The following is a 20,072-nucleotide window of genomic DNA, read 5'->3' as shown; positions in this document are numbered from 1 at the left end:
TTCAGGCAAACATTTTCAAATAAGGTAAGAGGTTCGAGTTTATCCTAAGATATAACTCAACTAGCTAAAACAATAATTGATTTTCTCCTAAGTACTTGCTGGAAAATAAGTGTTAGGCGTGTAAAAATCATTTTCTCCCAAGTACTTCCTAGAAAATAAAGAAGCAAATGTGTAAAAAAAAATATTGAAGCGGTTCAGGTTAGAGAAAGATCATACATGGTTTCTCAACACCTTTAGTATATAGACAGAGTTCGCTGAACCGTCGCTGCAAAGCCTGCAATTTGATCTGTCTGCTACAAATTCTTCCAGACAACAATATAATAGTAACTCACAGCAATGAACAAATTATGTAATTCACAAAAAAGAGTGAAAAAAGAAACACAAAAAAAAAAACAAATTATACAATTTGAGAGGGGAAGTTCGTAAATAAAACCACAAATAACCCGTCGGAAACGCCCTTACTAACACCTAAAATCACCACCGTGGCCTAGAAAAATAATCTACGCCTCCACCATTGAAATAAATCTGGGTTGAAACCCCTATACTCTGACTCCTCTCTTATGATCCCCCCCCTCGGATATCAAACAAAATGTACAGCGCCAATCAGGTAATTTGACTCTCTTTTATCTCAAGGGATAAACAGATTATAATAAGAGCATTACAATGGATACCAAAACTTTTTCACCGAGGGATTTGATGGTATGAGCAAATAAGACAATGCCAGGGCTATTCCATTCTCTAACTAGCCAAATGGGTTACCTCCGGTGGACGAGAAAGGGTTCGGAGTAGCAGGAGCTGGGAATCTACCAGCTGTCTGCTGGCTCATATCCGTGTACCCATGAGCGACTCCCTCATTTCCATAGTTGCCAAGTCCAGGATGCCTGAAATAAATTTTAATCCCCCATTAGGTGAAAACTCGTAGCCAAATCATAGTACATATGAAAATTGTTCAGACTCCATTAAATGTGATAATTTATCATTTAAAGCTTTCCAGTAAAAAGATTTTTCTCCAATAACCGATTACTTTTCGAGTCTCGATACGAATGCCAGTTCTTACTGGTTATGATATGAATAAGTATTTTTCATATGCAATCCATTTTGCGGAACAAATTTTTTTTCTTTTTTTAAGAACTGCGAGTGTCTAAGTCTGCTTTTGTGTATGAAAACAATAATTACCTGTAAGGTTGCACATTACTGGCTACTTGCTGTCCCATGTAAGGCGGCCCTGGGATATCAAAGCAGAATTTTAGCACATCAAGCATTGCAATATATTACGTGCGTGTCTCGTGGTGTTAAAAGGATGGGATCATTTTACTTGAATGCATTGTAGATGGATATGATGCCTGGGGAGGCAAATGTGATAAGTTAGATGGTGGCTGTTGTGGTATCCATGCTGATGCAGGATTACCATAGCCGGGAGTACGTATTAAATTTGATCCGGGTTGCCCACTCGGTAAAGCATTTTGCAACGGTGCCATTGAAGGGAACTGCAAAGAAAGCAAATGCATTTAGAGATGCATCTTAAATTGTAGAAGAAATTCAGAAAATAAATAACAGAAAGATAAGGTTATATCGATTTATAACTCAAAGCACACTACGTAAATTACCAATGAGTAAACCATGAATAATCGTCACAATTCAATTTGTTAGCTGATATAAGGAACGTTTACAGAAGTATGGATGTTCAACGAAACAGTGAGCTAGAATTAAAATACTAGAAGAATTTTAAGTTGTGAATTCTTGTTGAAGGAGCGTATTAATAATCTAAATCAGTAGTGACATGATTATACACCAACTATATAAAGTACAAAAGGCCAAATGTCAAAATTAACATCAACATACCTGAGATTGTTCGCTGCTGAGATCGAATGGATTTGTAGATATTGAAGGTTGTGGAAAACTTGGCATGGGCTGCAAAGTGAATGAAAATTCAGAGTCATCAAGATTTAAGTCGAAATCTTCGTGAAAATTCCCAAACGATGAACTTAGTAGTTTCAGACAGAAAAATACCATTGGAGAATTATATGGCATTACATATCCCATGGGACGAGACGGAATAGTATGCCACCCAGGGACTGGTGCAGGGTACGATGAGTAATTAAGAGCAAAAAGATCCTGCAGACGATTGGGAATTTGGCAGTTGTAATAGAACGCAAGGAGATCAACAAAAACCAAAATTAATTATTTAATTAATGGAGCACGAAAGAGAAGGGAGAAGTAATTACGGCTGGTAGTTCTTTTCTCCCGCTTGGCTTTACTTCGGGTGCAGAAGTTGGTGGTACACCAGAAGCTGTCCCCTGCGCAGGACTTGAAAAATCTTGGGGTGCGGGGGCATGTGCTGCTGGATTACTTAGAGGTCCTTGAGAATTAGCAGAAAGTGAAGCATTCCATGGCTACCAGAAACCGTCAAAAAGATCAAAATGAATAATGTTTCTTTTAAACAACATAGCATCCAAAATAGAGAGCCAAGCAAGTCTACAACATAAAAACCACCTGATTGATGGATCCGTCAATTGACGGCGGAAATTGTTGACCCCCGGGTTGAGAATTACCACCAGGAAATAAAGAATGTGTCTGTGACTGCATGTTAGACCATTGCCCTGAACCAGAACATGAAAAGCAGTTTTAGCCAGTATGGACTAATTGCGTTAGTATAAATCAAGGGCCAGCTAATGAAGCACCTGATGGAGGAAATGTTGACAAGCCAGCCCCTGGGGCAGCTGAGGGTGCCCCGCCAGCAAAGGGAGGAGGCATAAGGGTGTTTCCTCCTGATCCAAAAGAAGGATCAAAACCAGATGGCAACATCGTCATGTTGCTCATCGGTGCAGTAGGTACAGCACCAACAGCACCATGTGATCCAGAAACTCCAGGTACAGAAGCTGAAACTGACAATTGGGAAAGTACAGATTCTAATGTGCCAACATTAGCAGGTGCAGGAGCAGGAGCAGGAGCAGGAGCAGGAGCAGGAGCAGGAGGCGCCTGAGGGACATCAAATGATGCCCAATTGTTGTCGTTATTAGAGTTCACTGCGTGTGTTACAGATTGTGGAGCAGAGCTTTGTGGTGGCTGTGGAACTGCTGAAGCAATAGGTTCAGGCTCTGCATCAAAATCAATTAAACTTCCAGAAGGTTCCAATTTAGTTTCCACGACGCTCTCACTGATGGACCCTAAGCTACTGGAAGAAGCAGTTCTCTGAAAATTTAAATAATACATGGTATAAATTCACGTATGATTTACTCCAGTAACAATGGAAAAAGGCAAGAGTAATCTCAAAGGAAAATAATACTGACAATCACTCAAAGATAGAATGACAACTGATGAGCTAACACCAACAGGTTCACAAGCAGCATGTTAAAAAAGGTTGTGAATAGCTCAATATTATGAGCAGTGGCAGAGAAGAGAGAGTGTTTGAAGACCGAGGTATTGTTAAGCAATGAGGCCTAGGGGTTAACAACAAAGAGCAGAAGAACAAGACACAGATCAAGAATGCAGCAATTAATCATAAGGATCCATAGTTGCTGTACATGGAGTTTTCTCACAAACATGAGGATAAAAATAAATCAATTTCATAAGAAAAGCTAATTAAAAATACTTCCCTGAGAATTTACTAATAAGCATAAATCTCAAAATCATTCTAACTCCTCTCCTAAGACAGTAAACTTAAATCTCCCACACTTTATCACGTTACAGCCTGAAAGCATACAGTACAACTAAGTCCAAAATTTTTAATTGGATAGACACAAAAACTTAATTGCCAATCATAGAGACGGCTCTTGTTGAGATAACAAGAAACGTACTGAATGAGTTGGAATTTAAATGNAAAAATCGATAAATACCAAATCTCAGAAGAAGGAAATGTCAATGACAAGGGAATTTTTTATGGAAACTAACATGCAGATAAACACAGAATAGAGGGAAAGGGGCACTTGGATAGCAATATGAAGCACACATAGAATTTATGTGCTCATTAAAGAAAGCCTCACCTGTTTATGCACAGAGCTATCAGCAGCCTTGCTACCACCACTAATTTTTGGTGGTTCAATTACACGAAGTGGAGATACGTTCTCTCCCAAAATATCCCTAACAGGTCGCACCATGGGGGGACTGGAAGCATCCAGATCATTAGGTTGCTCGGGTGACCTGCCTCCAATTTTTGAATCTCCATCAGATGATCTTGCATCTTCAACTCTTTTTCCATTTCCAAATCTGTCTTCTCGACGCCAATCATTCACAACCTCAGGACGAGAAGGACTCATAAAATCACCAAACTGCCGATTTTCATGATCAGATCCTGGACTTCTTCTACCATCAAAGTTTCTTCCACCAGGACTAGATCTTTCATTGTAACGGCGGTCTTCATATGGTGGGCTTCTAGAACCTCCTCGATATGTATCTGTTCTCCTATTTTCATTATATTCCTCTTTCTCACCCTGTGTCCTCAATTAAGATTGGATTGTTACTTAGAATCATGATCAAATGAAACATTACTGAACTTAAGAATTGAATCAAGATGATGAGAGTTACTGCTTGATTCATCTTAGAGAAGTTAGCAAAGAAGGATTGGGGGCATCTCACCGATTTTACCCTAGGCGGCTTGTCAAAATTTTTATCACCACTATATCTTCTATCCACATAAACATGCTTAATAAAGTCTCTGAGTCTCATAACGTTACTGGAAAGAAAAGTTTATTTCAGTACAACATCCTTTGGGGCCAACATAACAATATAGCATTCAAAAAAAATTTAAAAATTTAAAAAGTAAAAAGTAAATTAGAATGACCTGCTGTCAGGAAAAGAATGACGCTGTGGATCCAACTCTTTAAAGTAAATTTCCCTTGCACGCTATGAACATGAAAAGAGATCACATAAAAGAAAAATATGAGAACATCAGGATTCTTAACAGTGGAAAGCTGACTCTTGGAAACAAAAGTAAACATACATGTGCAGCATACCTGATTTCCACCCTCTTGAAGGGCGCTGACTTCTTGAGAAGTAAATTTGGCCATTGATATTGATTTTACCCGGTGTGTAAACTCACGGCTATTTGATTAGTGAAATCAAGTAAGTTTTTACCAATTAAATGAACATAATAGAAGAAAGTATTGAGCAATGCGATTAATGCAACTATATGACCATTGATTGATTTGCGTGACTTTGGAGGATCTGAAATCGAAAATAGAAGAGAAACTGAACAAATACAAAAACGATGCACGCTTACTGTATTCCACTACAAGTTGTACAAACAAACGTCCAGAAATTCGTGCAGACGTACTGTGGTCCCTGCATGTGTTTCAGTAAAATTGATTTAATTTCACGTGAACATTGTAGCCAAAGGTCTTGTGACTTCTAAATGTTCATTCTAACTTCCTTTCATGGATTTACGATTTTAAGAAGAAAAAAATCAAGAAGAGGTCAAAAGGAACGACTGGAATTTCTTTACGACGAAGCGAATATTTAACTTCATTCAACCAAATACAACGAAAAGAAACATGATAGTGAGAAAGGCAGTAATAGTGTACCAGGCTGTTGCAGTTGATGCACCGGCGATTCTCCTGAAGCTTCAGGAGACCGCGAATAATCCGTTCGTTCTTCTCATCCTCCTTCACTCGATTCGCCATATAGGCCAACCTACATCAATTGAGATCAATGTTAAGCAAGACAATCAACAATAAACTCCAAATAGACGAACTCAAATGGAATCTCCACATTAAAATCACTGTCTATCGAATATGTTTCACAAAACAAGTAGAGAAAACGCGAACACAACGTTTTATCCGGTGTTCATTTCAAAAGATGAATCAATTACAAGAACAGTACATTAAAAAAGAAAGCAAAGGAAATCCGAATGCACAATTGGAGAAGTCAACAATGAACGATCTCAATTACACATTTCTTTTTCAGCAATCAAACAAAACCTCAATTAAACAACGAAAAGTCCAAGAATCCAAACACAGCGGATCTGGAAAAGCAAAACCTCTCCTAGACTGAACAACACGAGTAGAATCAAAACAAAGAACGTCCATAGAAACCTAGGCAAGTAAAAAATTGAAACGAAAAATCGAAAACAGACCGAAATCAGCAGACAAAACACGATTATTACTTCTTCTTGTTCAGCAGCAGCCTTTCAAGCCGACTAGAAAGCTCAATCGATCCACCAGCAACTTAGAAACAAAGAAAGAACGAAAAAGAAGAGAGAGGAAGAGAGAGAGAGAGAGAGAGAGAGTTGCAGATCCTTTTTCTTCAGTATCGGTAACTATGGCCTTTCTCTTGTACAGCTAAGAGCTTAAAAACTCCCTTCGGCTTTTGCCTTAAAATTGTCTAGAGAGAGAGAGAGGGGGCGGGGGGTTTTGGAGGGGAGAGATGGGATGGATCTGGGATATTTTACGGTGTTCTCGTGAGTAGAGTAATTATCCTGTTCCCACATTTGTCGCACGCCCGACTTCCATGGCGTTGGACTGTTTAAAGTCTTTTATTTATTGTCGAAATTGCTTGCTGTGTCTGTGACAGTCCTCGAATTGGCAACTGTCGTCTAACTATTTGCCCTTCCATTTCTCTATAATTACTATTTTAGTCATTATAGCTGCGCCGTTTTCAAATAACGTAACAAACAGACCGACATGTCGGAACTTGAAGGGTTGAGATTAGTCGTTGGTGTAGTTTTAAGCCGACAAGTCGGTATTGCGTCTGGTTTCAGTGGTAACTGAAGCCCATTAAGAATCTTTTGGGCCCAAGCCCATTAATTATGGACTCGGGTAGGGTCGGTTAAGATATATATATAAATATCTCAACTAATTAACNCAAACAGACCGACATGTCGGAACTTGAAGGGTTGAGATTAGTCATTGGTGTAGTTTTAAGCCGACAAGTCGGTATTGCGTCTGGTTTCAGTGGTGACTGAAGCCCATTAAGAATCTTTTGGGCCCAAGCCCATTAATTATGGACTCGGGTAGGGTCGGTTAAGATATATATATAAATATCTTAACTAATTAACAAAAAAAAAAATTAATTTTAAATATTTTATTTACTAAAATTCCTCTACGAATTTATTTTATTTTCTTTTTTTTTTTACTCCAAATACGTTATTATTTGAATGGATAACAGTTATTTAACGGTCAATTTGTGAAACTAAAAAAATTCAATAAATATTTGAAGGGCTGGTTGGTGTATTTTGAATGATTTCGTCAAATCAATTAAATTTTTGGCGGTCTTTTTTGTTTCTGCCCGTCTTAATTGACTCGTCCATTTTCATTGATTTTTTTTTTTTTAAATGTATTTCAATTTTAAATCAAGTATCAATTTTAATATAAAAAATGATTCGTGTAATTACGAGCAACAAAATTACCGTTGAGATGTCTACTGGGTGGCATAGGGATGAAGAAGTCTTCTCCGCCTTTATTTATTTTGTGAAATCTGTTTATTTTTGCAAAGATTAGGACAATAATTCGAGTTCCCACAAATACTTTTTTCAATTTATTTTTTTTAATTTTAATGTAATCTTAATTAAAAATTATTTTTAAAAATCATAATCAAATATTCTCCTAATAATTTTAATATAGAAATGTATGGTTGAACATATTTTTTAGTTTAGTTTAAATATTATGGTAAAAAAGTAAAAATATACATACATATATATTTTTTAAAATACATGTTGAACATATATTTATATTAAGTGATGCGAAAAATTAGGTGAGGACAGGGATGGGGAATATAAATTCGCCCCGGACTCTGTAACTGAGAAAAAATTATTTACGGTCAATCTAAGGGAAATTGAACGGGAGTAGAATTTCAAAAAAAAACAAGAAAAATTATGGTGAAATTGATAAAGCTTTTGATAGTTCTCAATTATAATCTATCTTATAGTATTTCAAGTTATTTAAGTTACTCTATCTAAAAATAGAATTTAAAAATAGTATTATTTTCTATTATCTGAAAATTTAGATCAAAAAAATCAATAACTCAATAGTAACTATGATAAACAAAATAACCTAACTCAATCCTAACTAAAACTCTGCTAAAGATTTATGTCGGTCATAAATCCATAACAAATTATAAAATAAAATCTTAAAACTTCAAATAACAATAATTATAGGTTGTTGATATGGAAATCAACCCAAGGAAAAGAATGGAACGGATTACCTTGATGATCAAGATCAAGAGTAAAGAAAATTCGTTTCTAAACTCGTGATTCGAATCACTCTACAAGAGGTTTGATCAATACCACTTGAATGACTCTACATCCAAATTCTAAACACAAGAATTTGCAAAGAAAGTTTAGCTCTCAACAAAGCTAAAATAGAAATTCTATTCTTAATTCTAAAATGTGATCTCTAATCAAAGAAAAGAAGGATTTATATAGCCTTTACAATATAGCCTTTACAAACCTTAACGTATGCGATACATAACTCCAAAATTGAATGGGCTAATAAATGAGAAATACCCATAACCTCCATATTAAAATGGCTAGTGGTGGAATATAGGCTAGTAAATGAGAAATACCCATAACCTTCATATTAAAATGGTAGNAAAAAATCAATAACTCAATAGTAACTATGATAAACAAAATAACCTAACTCAATCCTAACTAAAACTCTGCTAAAGATTTATGTCGGTCATAAATCCATAACAAATTATAAAATAAAATCTTAAAACTTCAAATAACAATAATTATAGGTTGTTGATATGGAAATCAACCCAAGGAAAAGAATGGAACGGATTACCTTGATGATCAAGATCAAGAGTAAAGAAAATTCGTTTCTAAACTCGTGATTCGAATCACTCTACAAGAGGTTTGATCAATACCACTTGAATGACTCTACATCCAAATTCTAAACACAAGAATTTGCAAAGAAAGTTTAGCTCTCAACAAAGCTAAAATAGAAATTCTATTCTTAATTCTAAAATGTGATCTCTAATCAAAGAAAAGAAGGATTTATATAGCCTTTACAATATAGCCTTTACAAACCTTAACGTATGCGATACATAACTCCAAAATTGAATGGGCTAATAAATGAGAAATACCCATAACCTCCATATTAAAATGGCTAGTGGTGGAATATAGGCTAGTAAATGAGAAATACCCATAACCTTCATATTAAAATGGTAGTGGTGGAATATAGTAACCTATGTGGGTTACAATATAACCCTAACTCCTATATTTAAAACTAGCTTAAATATGAAAACAAATAGTTAAACTATAATTAAATAATGCAAATAATAAAATGTGCTTATTAGTCATCCTTGGACTATTGGATAAATTCAGCGTAGTTCATTAAATGCAACTTAAAGTGCATTTAATTCATCTCTGTCTTAAACCTCAACTTTGCATAACATATAAGGGAGGTCTCCAACGTCTTTTAGAATTTCCTTTGATGAGCTCACCATAGCTTGAATATAAATGTATAAGGTTTGTTGTAGCTTCTTGGCTCTCGTCCTTGTAATTGAACCTTGAGGTATGAAAATTCCTTGGTCGTTATTCATATCAGTTGCAATGGAANCTCAACAAAGCTAAAATAGAAATTCTATTCTTAATTCTAAAATGTGATCTCTAATCAAAGAAAAGAAGGATTTATATAGCCTTTACAATATAGCCTTTACAAACCTTAACGTATGCGATACATAACTCCAAAATTGAATGGGCTAATAAATGAGAAATACCCATAACCTCCATATTAAAATGGCTAGTGGTGGAATATAGGCTAGTAAATGAGAAATACCCATAACCTTCATATTAAAATGGTAGTGGTGGAATATAGTAACCTATGTGGGTTACAATATAACCCTAACTCCTATATTTAAAACTAGCTTAAATATGAAAACAAATAGTTAAACTATAATTAAATAATGCAAATAATAAAATGTGCTTATTAGTCATCCTTGGACTATTGGATAAATTCAGCGTAGTTCATTAAATGCAACTTAAAGTGCATTTAATTCATCTCTGTCTTAAACCTCAACTTTGCATAACATATAAGGGAGGTCTCCAACGTCTTTTAGAATTTCCTTTGATGAGCTCACCATAGCTTGAATATAAATGTATAAGGTTTGTTGTAGCTTCTTGGCTCTCGTCCTTGTAATTGAACCTTGAGGTATGAAAATTCCTTGGTCGTTATTCATATCAGTTGCAATGGAAGGAAGGATGATTCTACGCTCAAAAGAAAAAATAGGTTAACTCACTATCACTGTCCCGTAATAATATGGTTAATGTATGATTATGGATGGTTAAATTTACGTTCGAATATAAATTTTTTAAAACATATGGAAATTAAGTTAAGAATTGGATGAAGTTTAATGAACCGAGAGTCATCACAACTTTTAAATATAATAAATATTTTATTGCCTTCACATCATCGAAAACATGTGAAAATCACAACGGAGAGTCATCGCAACTTTAAATATAATAAATATTTTATTGCCTTCACATCATCGAAAACATGTGAAAATCACATAGCTAAACTAAATAAATACGGTCGTAAGGAAACGTTTTCTACAACAAAATTAATTTCTCGTAAGCACATTTGAAAAAATTAATAAATTAAATCGTGTTGAATATAAATTTAGATTAATTTAAAACTATTTTAAAAGAACAATTATAATTCTGATTGTACAAATAAAAAATTAAAAAAAAAAAAAAAATGAATGACTAATTTTGATTGATTTTTTAAAAAATGTATTTCAATTTTAAATAACTTTTTATTGGTATCAATTTTAATATAAAAAATGATCCATGTTCGTACGTGTACCATTAAGTTTCCACGAGCAACAAAATTACCATAGTTACAAATCAAATTAGAGATATCTATCCGATGGCGTAGGGATGAAGAAGTCTTCTCCGTCTTTATTTATTTCGCCAAATCTATTTATTTTTACAAAGATGGGGACGATAATTCCATATATAAATTGGATTGAGTTCCCACGAATACTTTTTTTCAATTTATGTTTTTAAAATTTTAATATAATCTTTATTAAAAATTATTTTTAAAAATCATAATCAAATATTCTCCCATGTTTAAAAATTAAAATTTTAATACAGAAATCTACCGCACACATATTCTTTAGTTTTAATATTATGGTTAAAAAGAAAAATAATAATAATAATATATATATATATTTAAAAATAAGGATTGAAAAATATATTTATATTAAAGCTGAAAATTAGGTGAGGACAGAAATGAAGAATATAAACTCGTCCTCCTCGGACTCTTTATGTAACAAGAAAAAATTATTTACAGTCAGTCCAAGGAAAATTGAACATGATTTGAATTTCAAAATAAATGAAAAATTAAGATGAAATTGATAAATCTTTTGATTATAATCATCTTACGAAGTTACCTATTCTAAAAATAGAATTTAAAAATAGTATTATTTTCACTAAAAGAATTAATAACTAAAAGTCTCCACAAACCTAACTCAATCCTAACCTAACTCTGTTAAAGATTTATGTCCGTCATAAATCCATAACAAATTATAAAATAAAATAAAATAACTTCAAATAACAATAATTATAGGTTGCCATGGAATGAAGGACGATTCCACTCTCAAAAAGAAAAATTAGGTCGACTCATTATCGATATCGAGTAATAATATGCTTATTAGTATAATTATGGATTGTTAAATTGACGTTCGAATATAAATTTTTTAAAATATATAGAAATTAAGTTAAGAATTGGATGAAGTTTAATGAACCGAGAGTCGTCGCAACTTTAAGATATAATAAATATTTTATTGCCTACACATGATCGAAAACATGTGAAAATCACGTAGCTAAACTAAAAATCATGAATAAATTTTTTTTTCTAATACAAAGTAAGGAAATGTTTCGTGGAACAAAATCAATTTCATATTTGAAAAAATTAATAAATTAAATCGTGTTCACTATAAATTTAGATTAATTTAAAATTATTTTGAATGAACAATTATAACTGCGATTAAAAAAAAAAAGAAAAAATATATATATATATTTAAAATGACTAATTTCAAATCATCTAATAAAATAATATAAACTAAAAATAAAAGGTAATAATATAATTAAGAAAAAAGAAAATGGTCATTTCCAATTAAAAAGTTTTAAGAAAAAAAGAAACTTGAAGTAAACGACGTCGTTCTGCTGGTCATCGAGGAGGCCTGCCTTTTCCAGTTCTCACCTGTGCCAGTCTCTTCCGCCTACCCGCCAAAGGATAAAAAGTATAGCGCGTAAAAACATGCCAAACTTGCTCGGATTCAGAGCTTCACAGTTCGTACTCAAATCCTTTTCGTCTTCCTTCTATCGTAATCTTCCCTCACTCAGTCTCTGCCAGATCAATTCCATATCCCAGCGAACCTTGGCGGCCATGGCCGGTGCTGATGAGTTTGTTAAGGGCAGTGTTCATCCGAATGGCGTCGCGGTTATCACTCTCGATCGCCCCAAAGCTCTCAATGCCATGAACTTAGGTTAATTTCTTTCATAATTTTGATTCTATTATATCTGAATACTCGTGAAATTTAGGAGTTTAGCTTCATAATGTTGATTCTTTTTTTAGCAATTTAGGATCAGTGCTCAGGTTTTTAATTGCTGTAAATCGGGGAGAGCTCCCAATACTTTGAGAGTCACCATAGCAAATTGAAATAGTGTAACAGCCCAAGGAGAGGTTTCTACGCCCTTATAAGGAATCTTTCGTTTTCCTCCAACCGATATGGGATCTCACAATCCAGCCCCTTGGGACTAGCGTCCTAGTTGATACACTACCTGGTGTGACTCTAATACCATTTGTAACCGCCTAAATCCACAGCTAGCATGTATTGTCTAGTTTTAATACGCGTCCCATAGGGAGAGGTTTCCACACTCTTTCGAGGAATGCTTCGTTCCCTTCTCCAATCGATGTGAGATCTCACAATTCGCCCCATTGGGGGCCAGCGTCCTCGCGACACACTGCCCGGTGTCTGGATATGAAACCATTTGTAACAGTCTAAGTCCACCACTAGCAGATATTGTCTTTTTGGGTTTTCTATTTTGGACTTCCCTCAAGGTTTTAAAATGCATCCTATAGGGAGAGGTTTCCACACCCTTAGAAGGAGTGCTTCGTTCCCCTCTTCAAATAGTTATCGTGTCCGGTGAGAAATCCCTCTAGCTTCTGGAGATAGGCAGATTTTTTCATAGCAAATAGTTGGCTCCTATCAAGTGATTGAGGTTACTTAATTCAACTGCTTTTAGCTTACGACCCTTGTCCCGACGAGTCTGTGCCACTCTTTGCTGTGTGATTTATGAGCATAGAAGATCCAATACTTTGAGAGGCATCTCCTTGCTTAGTGCCTGTCGGATGTTTTGTTTTTATTTTTATATACATGTCTGGTCTGATCTGCTTATATATACCTCGAGTCTTCTCACGAAACAACGTCATCTGACCTTACTACATTTTGCGTCAAGGTAACTTTTAGGATACTAAATTCGAGATCAGTAGCCAATATTAAGCCCTTTATTATTTACATGGTCCCGACGAACAAACAATCTCATTATGATTGCCACAACAGTAGGGTTTTTGAGTGAATTTCTCTACCTAGATCTTGCTTTTTATTTATGGCATAATATTACAACGTATTAAAGTAGAATAATCTAGAGAAAATTATAAAATATTAACTACGAATATCGCATTCGTCCGAGGTTTTAGTGAGATTTTAATGTAACTTTAAATCAATGGAATTTGTCTACATATAATGACAGTAATATCTGGAAGATTGCATAGTTTAAGTATTGGTTTCGCTGTTCTTCTAATATGATCTGATCTCTTATGGTTTGGTATGAATTATGATTATGATTTCCTTTCTGTATTAAAGTTTTTCGATGATGCAGATATGGATATACAATACAAAAGGTATCTTGACGAATGGGAGGAAGATCCAAGGGTCAAATGTGTCCTTGTCGAGGGCAGCTCATCTCGTGCCTTTTGTGCAGGTAAAAGGATTAGGAACTGTTATTGATAAACATGATGATTATATAAAAGTACTGGAATTAATAATAATAACTTCATTGCTGCTTGGTCATTTATCACTCATGCAGGAATGGATATTAAAGGCGTTGTAGCTGAAATTCAAAAGGACAAAAACACTTCTCTTGTGCAGAAGGTTTGTCATTATTGTTTAAATTATTCTTGCCATGATTCTTGTTTAGTCCTATATTTTACCACCTGCATTTACTTGTTTATCTGTCTTCATCTTTGCATAGTATTTTTTTTTGCTGAAAGTAGGTTGAGGAGGGGCGGATTTGAGCTAGAATATATTTTTGTAGTGATAAAATAATGGTGTATCAAAGTCAAAGATGGGGCGTTGTGCTAGTGAGAGTGCTGAACCCCAAAGGGGGTGGTGTGATGTTCCACATTGGTTGGGGAGGAGAACAAACCACTATTTATAAGGGTGTGGAAACCTTCTCCTAGCAGACGCGTTTTAAAGCTTTGAGGGGAAGCCCGAAAGGGAAAGCCCAAAGAGGACAATATCTGCTAGCGGTGGATTTGGGTCGTTACAAATGGTATCAGAGCCAGACACCGAACAATGTGCCAGCCTTCTCGCTGTTCCTCGAAGGGAGATAGATACAAGGCGGTGTGCTAGTACGCTGGGCCCCAAAGGGGGGGTGGTCCCACATTGATTGGAGGAAGGAAAGAGTGCCAGCGAGGACGCTGGGCCCCGAAAGGGGGTGAATTGTGATGTCCACATTGGTTGGGGAGGAGAACAAACCATCATTTATAAGGGTGTGGAAACTTTCCCCTAGCAGACGCGTTTTAAAGCCTTGAGGGGAAGCCCGAAAGGAAAAGCCCAAAGAGGTCAATATCTACTAGTGGTGGATCTGGGTCAGTACAGGTGAACATTGGGCAGTGTGCCAGCGAGGACGCTGGGCCTCGAATTGGGGGTGGATTGTGAGATCTCACATCGATTGGAGAGAGGAACGAGTGCCAGCGACCCCAAAGGGTGGATTGTGAGATCCCACATCGATTTAAGAGAGGAACGAGTGCCATCGACCCCAAAGGGTGGATTGTGAGATCCTATATCGGTTGGAGAGGGGAACAAAACATTCTTTATAAGGGTGTGGAAACCTCTTCCTAGCAGATGCGTTTTAAAAACCTTGAGAGGAAGCTCGAAAGGGAAAGCCCAAAAAAGAGTGAGTTACTTAGAAGGGGAAAGAGTTAGTGAGCAGGGAAAAGAGTGAGTTCACGCGCGCATCTTGTCTTGCTTAAGCTTTTCTCCTAAGTCTTGAAACAAACTAACCAAACCCAAACACTACTGGGTTCTTCCGTTACTTTGACTCAACAAAAAAGACTGGAACAAGAGCTTGAAAGAGAGTCTGACAGTTCACTCTAATTCATCAATCAAGTTTCAATCAAGAAATATCGTAAGTGGTCAAGGGGGAGAGATATATATCACTATTCCTTATTATATTGTATTTCCATTTGTAACAAGGTTTAGCTTTACCGCTTCTTCTTAGAGGAAGCTCGAAAGGAAAAGCCCAAAAAAGACAATATCTGCTAGCGGTGGACTTGGGCTGTTACAAAGTGGACCTGTTGCCAGTTCTAAGTCCTCCAATTTGGACAGTTGATGCTTTTTCTCAGCGAGAAAGTTCTTTGGAATGCAAATGATCGTTTTATTATGATGATTAGATACCTTACATTTGAATCAAATGTAATTTTGTCACACACTATGTTGCATTTGAAGTCATTATGATATTTATCTGTCAGGTATTTACAGCAGAGTATTCTTTAATATGCAAAATTGCTGATTACAAGAAGCCTTACTTATCCTTCATGGATGGCATAACAATGGGCTTCGGGATTGGCTTATCAGGTCATGGCCGTTACAGAATCATAACAGAGGTATATATATCTTACTCGTTGCGCTGACACATGTCTTTTGTTCTTATATCGGTCCAAGATTATCTTTCCTGTCCCTAACTGTTCATGTTCATTCATATTTGTTTTTAATTCAGAGGACTCTTCTTGCCATGCCAGAAAATGGAATTGGTTTGTTCCCAGATGTTGGATTTTCATACATTGCAGCTCAAGGTCCAGGAGAAGGATCAGTTGGTATATAATCATGTCTACTATTATATATTTTACAGTAATTTTTTTTTTTTTAACGGCCCAGATCCACCGCTAGCATATATTGTCCTCTTTGGGCTTTCCCTTTCGGGCTTCCCCTCAAGGCTTTAAAACGCGTCTGCTAGGGGAAGGTTTCCACACCCTTATAAAGGGTGGTTTGTTCTCCTCCCCGACCAACGTGGGACATCACATTTTTTGTTCATAATTCTTGCCATTATGGTTATTATTATTATTAAACCCTTTTTTTTACCACCTAATGTATATGATCTGATGTTATTTTCCTAATTTAGAACATAATTGTATGTATAATCATCTTTAGTGTGCTTTATTTTGTAATCACTGTTGGCTTTTTAGGGGCATACCTTGGACTGACTGGTAAAAGAATTTCAACGCCATCTGATGCACTATATGTTGGTCTCGGAACGCATTACGTCCCGTCCGGGAACTTGGGCTCGCTGAAAGAAGGACTCTTGACTTCCAACTTGTACATTTTCGAACATCTTTTTACCAAAAGTTTCCCGTTTATTAAAAAAATTATTCAATGAAGCTGCCATAACGTAGTTGTCTTTTTAAAACTAACAGCTTCATTGTAATGGTCTCCTCTAATAATTTCTCCGCTATTTTGCTTCTTCACGGTTTAACCCGATGAAGCGGCGACCGGTGACAGTTGATTGTGAAGTAGTTAGTTGTTTGTTTTTTTCTTTTGCAGTTCCGAGGATCCCCATCAGGATATAAAAACACTCCTGGCAAAATACAGTAGCGATCCTGAGTCTCCACCAAGTTTGAAGTCATTTTTACCTCAGATAACTTCATCTTTTGGCGCTGACAAGTCTGTTATGGAAACGGTTGAAGAATTAAAGAAACAACAACTTGATTCAAATTCTTCAGGTACCTAATTTACAAGTTTGTATCTAATAGGATTTTGACTAATCTCTCCCTAGCAAACACGTTTTAAAAACCTTGAGGGGAAGCTCGAAAGGGAAAGTCCAAAGAAGAGAATACCTGTAGCGGTAGGCTTGAGCCGTTACAAATGGTATCAAAGCCGGACACCGGGTGATGTGCCAAAGGGGGTGGACACGAGGTGGTGTGCTGCAAGGAAGCTGGGCCCGGAAGAGAGGTGGATTGGGAGGTTCCACATCGATTGGAGAAGGGAACGAGTGCCAGCGAGGACGTTGGACTCCGAAGGGGGTGGATTGTGAGATCCCACATCGGTTGGAGAGAAGGATGTGGAAACCTCTCTCTAACATACACGTTTTAAGAACTTTGAGGGGAACCCGAAAGGGAAAGCAAAAAAAAAACTATCTGCTAGCAGTGGGCTTGGACGGTTACTTATATCTAATCTAAATTTATACGTATGCATTTTTTATTCGAAGATAAACCAAGAGGCAATTGCCCTACTCAGTTCTTCTTTGCTTTGCCCTCGCTCATTCGCTCACTGATTGTCATGTTCTCTATTGCAGTGGCGGAGTGGGCTAAAGAGTCTCTTCAAGGAATCGGAAAAGGCGCGCCCTTTTCATTGGCATTGACACAAAAGTATTTCTCCAAAGTTGCTGCTGCACTTGGAAGTAGTAACAACGAATTATCCACAGTGAGTTGGCCGATTTTACTTATGCTATCTTCTTCTTAGCCTCGTTTCACGCTATATACCTTATTTGCTTTGCTTCTCTTATATATCCATGAACGTTCGAGTCTACGCCCATCTTTCCGAGTTCAAAAAGGGTTTTGCTCTTTTATATTCTGTCTAGAGTTTGGATTGCTCCACGTAAGTGGAACAAAAAGGAGAAATTCTAAATTCTAACTAGTTAAATTCAGGCTCTTTGGCACGCCTTTCATATTCTTGTGTGAAAATTACTAGATGATCTCGACAGAGTTTTTATAGTGACACGCTTTTTCTTTATGTGAGCGGTATGCAGCTCAATGGTGTTATGAGAACCGAATATCATATCGCCTTAAGATCTTCCCTGCGCGGTGATTTCGCTGAAGGAGTTCGCGCAGTTTTGGTGGACAAGGATCAGGTTAGGTTCTCTTCAATCGCCTCCCAAATTTAGTCTTCTTTTTTCATAGAAAGATAGTTCGTTTTTGCATCTCATGGGTTCTCTTGTACGAGCATTTTAAAGTTAAATTTTTTTATTAGATACAAAATTAATAAGTTGGGAGCTATTAGACATTGAAAGTTCATAGACGGTGAGATCTCACCTTGATTGGAGAGGGGAACGAAACATTCTTTATAAGGGTGTAGAAACCTCTCCCTCGTGGATGTGTTCTAAAACCTTGAGGGGAAGCCCCGAAGGGAAAGCCCAAAGAGGACAATGTCGTCTAGCGGTGGGCTTGGTCTCTTACAAATGGTATAAGAGCTAGACATCGGGTGATGTGCCAACGAAGAAGCTTAGCCCTAAAGGGGAGTGGACACGAGGTGATGTGCCAGCAAGGATACTTGTAACATCCCAGATCCACCGCTAGCAGATATTGTCCTCTTTTCGGCTTCTCCTCAAGGCTTTAAAATGCGTTTGCTAGGGGAAGGTTTTCATACCCTTATAAATGATGTTTTGTTCTCCTCTCCAACCAACGTGGGACATCACAATCCACCCCCCTTCGGGGCCCAACGTCCCGCTGGCACTGTTTCTGTGATGTCCCACATTGGTTGGGGAGGAGAACAAATCACCCTTTATAAGGGTGTGGAAACCTTCCCCTAGCAGACGCGTTTTAAAGCCTTGAGGGGAAGCCCGAAAGGGAAAGCCCAAAGAGGACAATATCTGCTAGCGGTGGATCTGGGTCGTTACACTTTCCTTCCTCCAATCGATGTGGGACCGCCACAAAATCCACCCCCCTTCGAGGCCCAGTGTCCTTACTGGCACACCGCCTCATGTCTACCCCCTTTGGGAAAGAGCGAGAAAGCTGGCACATCATCTAATGTTTGGCTCTGATACCATTGGTAACGTCCCAGATCCACCGCGAGCAAATATTGTCCTCTTTGGACTTTTTCTTTCGGACTTCCCCTCAAAGTTTAAAACGCGTCTCCTCTCCAACCAATGTGTAATATATTTTAGAGCTTAATTCTTTTGAAATTCTGATGTGGCAGAATCCCAAGTGGAATCCATCAGCCTTGGAAGATGTTGATGAGAAAGAAGTAGACTCCCTCTTGGAACCTCTAAGTCCAATGGCTGAATTAGAAGTCTGAATTACAAAAATGCCATCAGAAGATGCTTAAAACTGCAGGGAGCAACAAAAAATTACTGGAGAATTTGTAAACTTTGGTAAATATTTGAACTGTTCCTCGAATACGAATAAGTTCCCAAGACTGCCCTTTGAATGTTTATACTTTCTTTTATGGAATCAATTTCAACAGCTTCAGAATCCAATTCCCATTGATAAAGAACTCCACTCAATCTGCTGCTGTATCCCACAACAATATAAGCAAACCAAGCAGATTTTCGAGGAATTATTCGAGCAAGTTAGAACAATGTGGCTATCTTTTTAGGACGTCTAAAAAAATATCCTTTTAACTTTACATTTTAACTAAATTTAAAAAAATATTAAAAAATATCTTTACCATTAGGTGTGGAGTTATGGAGTGAGACTTTTTTTAAAAATATTAAAAATTTTCATTTTTACCTTATTTAAAAAAAAAAAAAAAAAATTCTAAGAACATCTTTAAACTTATTTTTAAAAATTTAAATTATCTTTACACGTCTCAAAAATTGTGATGTCCCACATTGGTTGGGATGAGAACAAACCACCCTTAAATTGTGATGTCCCACATTGGTTGGGGTGGAGAACAAACCACCATTTATAAGGGTGTGGAAACCTTCCCCTAGCAGAAAGCTTTGAGGGCGAGTCCGAAAGGGAAAGCCCAAAGAGGACAATATCTGCTTGCGGTAACCTTCCCCTAGTTCCCCTAGCGCGTTTTTGTGATGTCCCACATTGGTTGGGGAGGAGAACAAACCACCATTTATAAGGGTGTGGAAACCTTCCCCTAGCAGAAACCTTTGAGGGCGAGTTTGGTTGGGGAGGAGAACA

The 20,072-nt window shown here is 36.7% G+C and overlaps 2 protein-coding genes across 3 annotated transcripts; one reads left to right on the top strand and one right to left on the bottom strand.

Moving 5' to 3' along the window:
* Positions 1-280: 280 nt before the first annotated feature.
* Positions 281-6,330, bottom strand: LOC111798515 (probable ADP-ribosylation factor GTPase-activating protein AGD14). 2 transcript variants are annotated; one of them, XM_023681721.1, is made up of 15 exons: positions 6,071-6,330; positions 5,520-5,628; positions 5,219-5,280; positions 4,953-5,040; positions 4,781-4,842; positions 4,576-4,672; positions 3,984-4,430; positions 2,682-3,192; positions 2,494-2,600; positions 2,226-2,393; positions 2,011-2,115; positions 1,843-1,911; positions 1,316-1,487; positions 1,177-1,225; positions 281-881 (listed from the first exon to the last, which is right to left on the bottom strand). In XM_023681721.1, the coding sequence occupies exons 2-15, from the start codon at positions 5,616-5,618 to the stop codon at positions 743-745; spliced, it is 2,175 nt and encodes a 724-aa protein (XP_023537489.1). In that variant the 5' UTR covers positions 5,619-5,628; positions 6,071-6,330; the 3' UTR covers positions 281-742. The 2 variants fall into 2 exon arrangements, with proteins under 2 accessions (XP_023537489.1, XP_023537490.1); XM_023681722.1 differs by having other exon boundaries at positions 6,101-6,330.
* Positions 6,331-12,089: 5,759 nt separating this feature from the next.
* Positions 12,090-19,414, top strand: LOC111798876 (3-hydroxyisobutyryl-CoA hydrolase-like protein 3, mitochondrial; the record flags this gene model as incomplete). The annotated part of the gene is made up of 10 exons (XM_023682225.1): positions 12,090-12,426; positions 13,823-13,924; positions 14,030-14,094; positions 15,696-15,830; positions 15,944-16,040; positions 16,410-16,539; positions 16,765-16,943; positions 17,516-17,643; positions 17,969-18,070; positions 19,135-19,414. Coding segments are annotated over 10 exons (1,374 nt in total), but the record flags the coding sequence as incomplete, so codon positions are not given.
* Positions 19,415-20,072: the final 658 nt, after the last annotated feature.

This window comes from Cucurbita pepo, chromosome LG07 (assembly GCF_002806865.2).
Source record: "Cucurbita pepo subsp. pepo cultivar mu-cu-16 chromosome LG07, ASM280686v2, whole genome shotgun sequence".
Classification (NCBI taxonomy): Eukaryota; Viridiplantae; Streptophyta; class Magnoliopsida; order Cucurbitales; family Cucurbitaceae; genus Cucurbita; species Cucurbita pepo.
This window is presented reverse-complemented; position numbering and strand designations above follow the sequence as displayed.

Coding starts and splice junctions, on each gene's coding strand:
- LOC111798515 (XM_023681721.1), bottom strand. CDS start 5,618: ATGGCGAATCGAGTGAAGGAGGATGAGAAGAACGAACGGATTATTCGC. Junction 3,193..3,983: donor ATAGCTCTGTGCATAAACAG/GTGAGGCTTTCT, acceptor TTAAATTTTCAG/AGAACTGCTTCTTCCAGTAG. Junction 2,601..2,681: donor GTCAACATTTCCTCCATCAG/GTGCTTCATTAG, acceptor GTTCTGGTTCAG/GGCAATGGTCTAACATGCAG.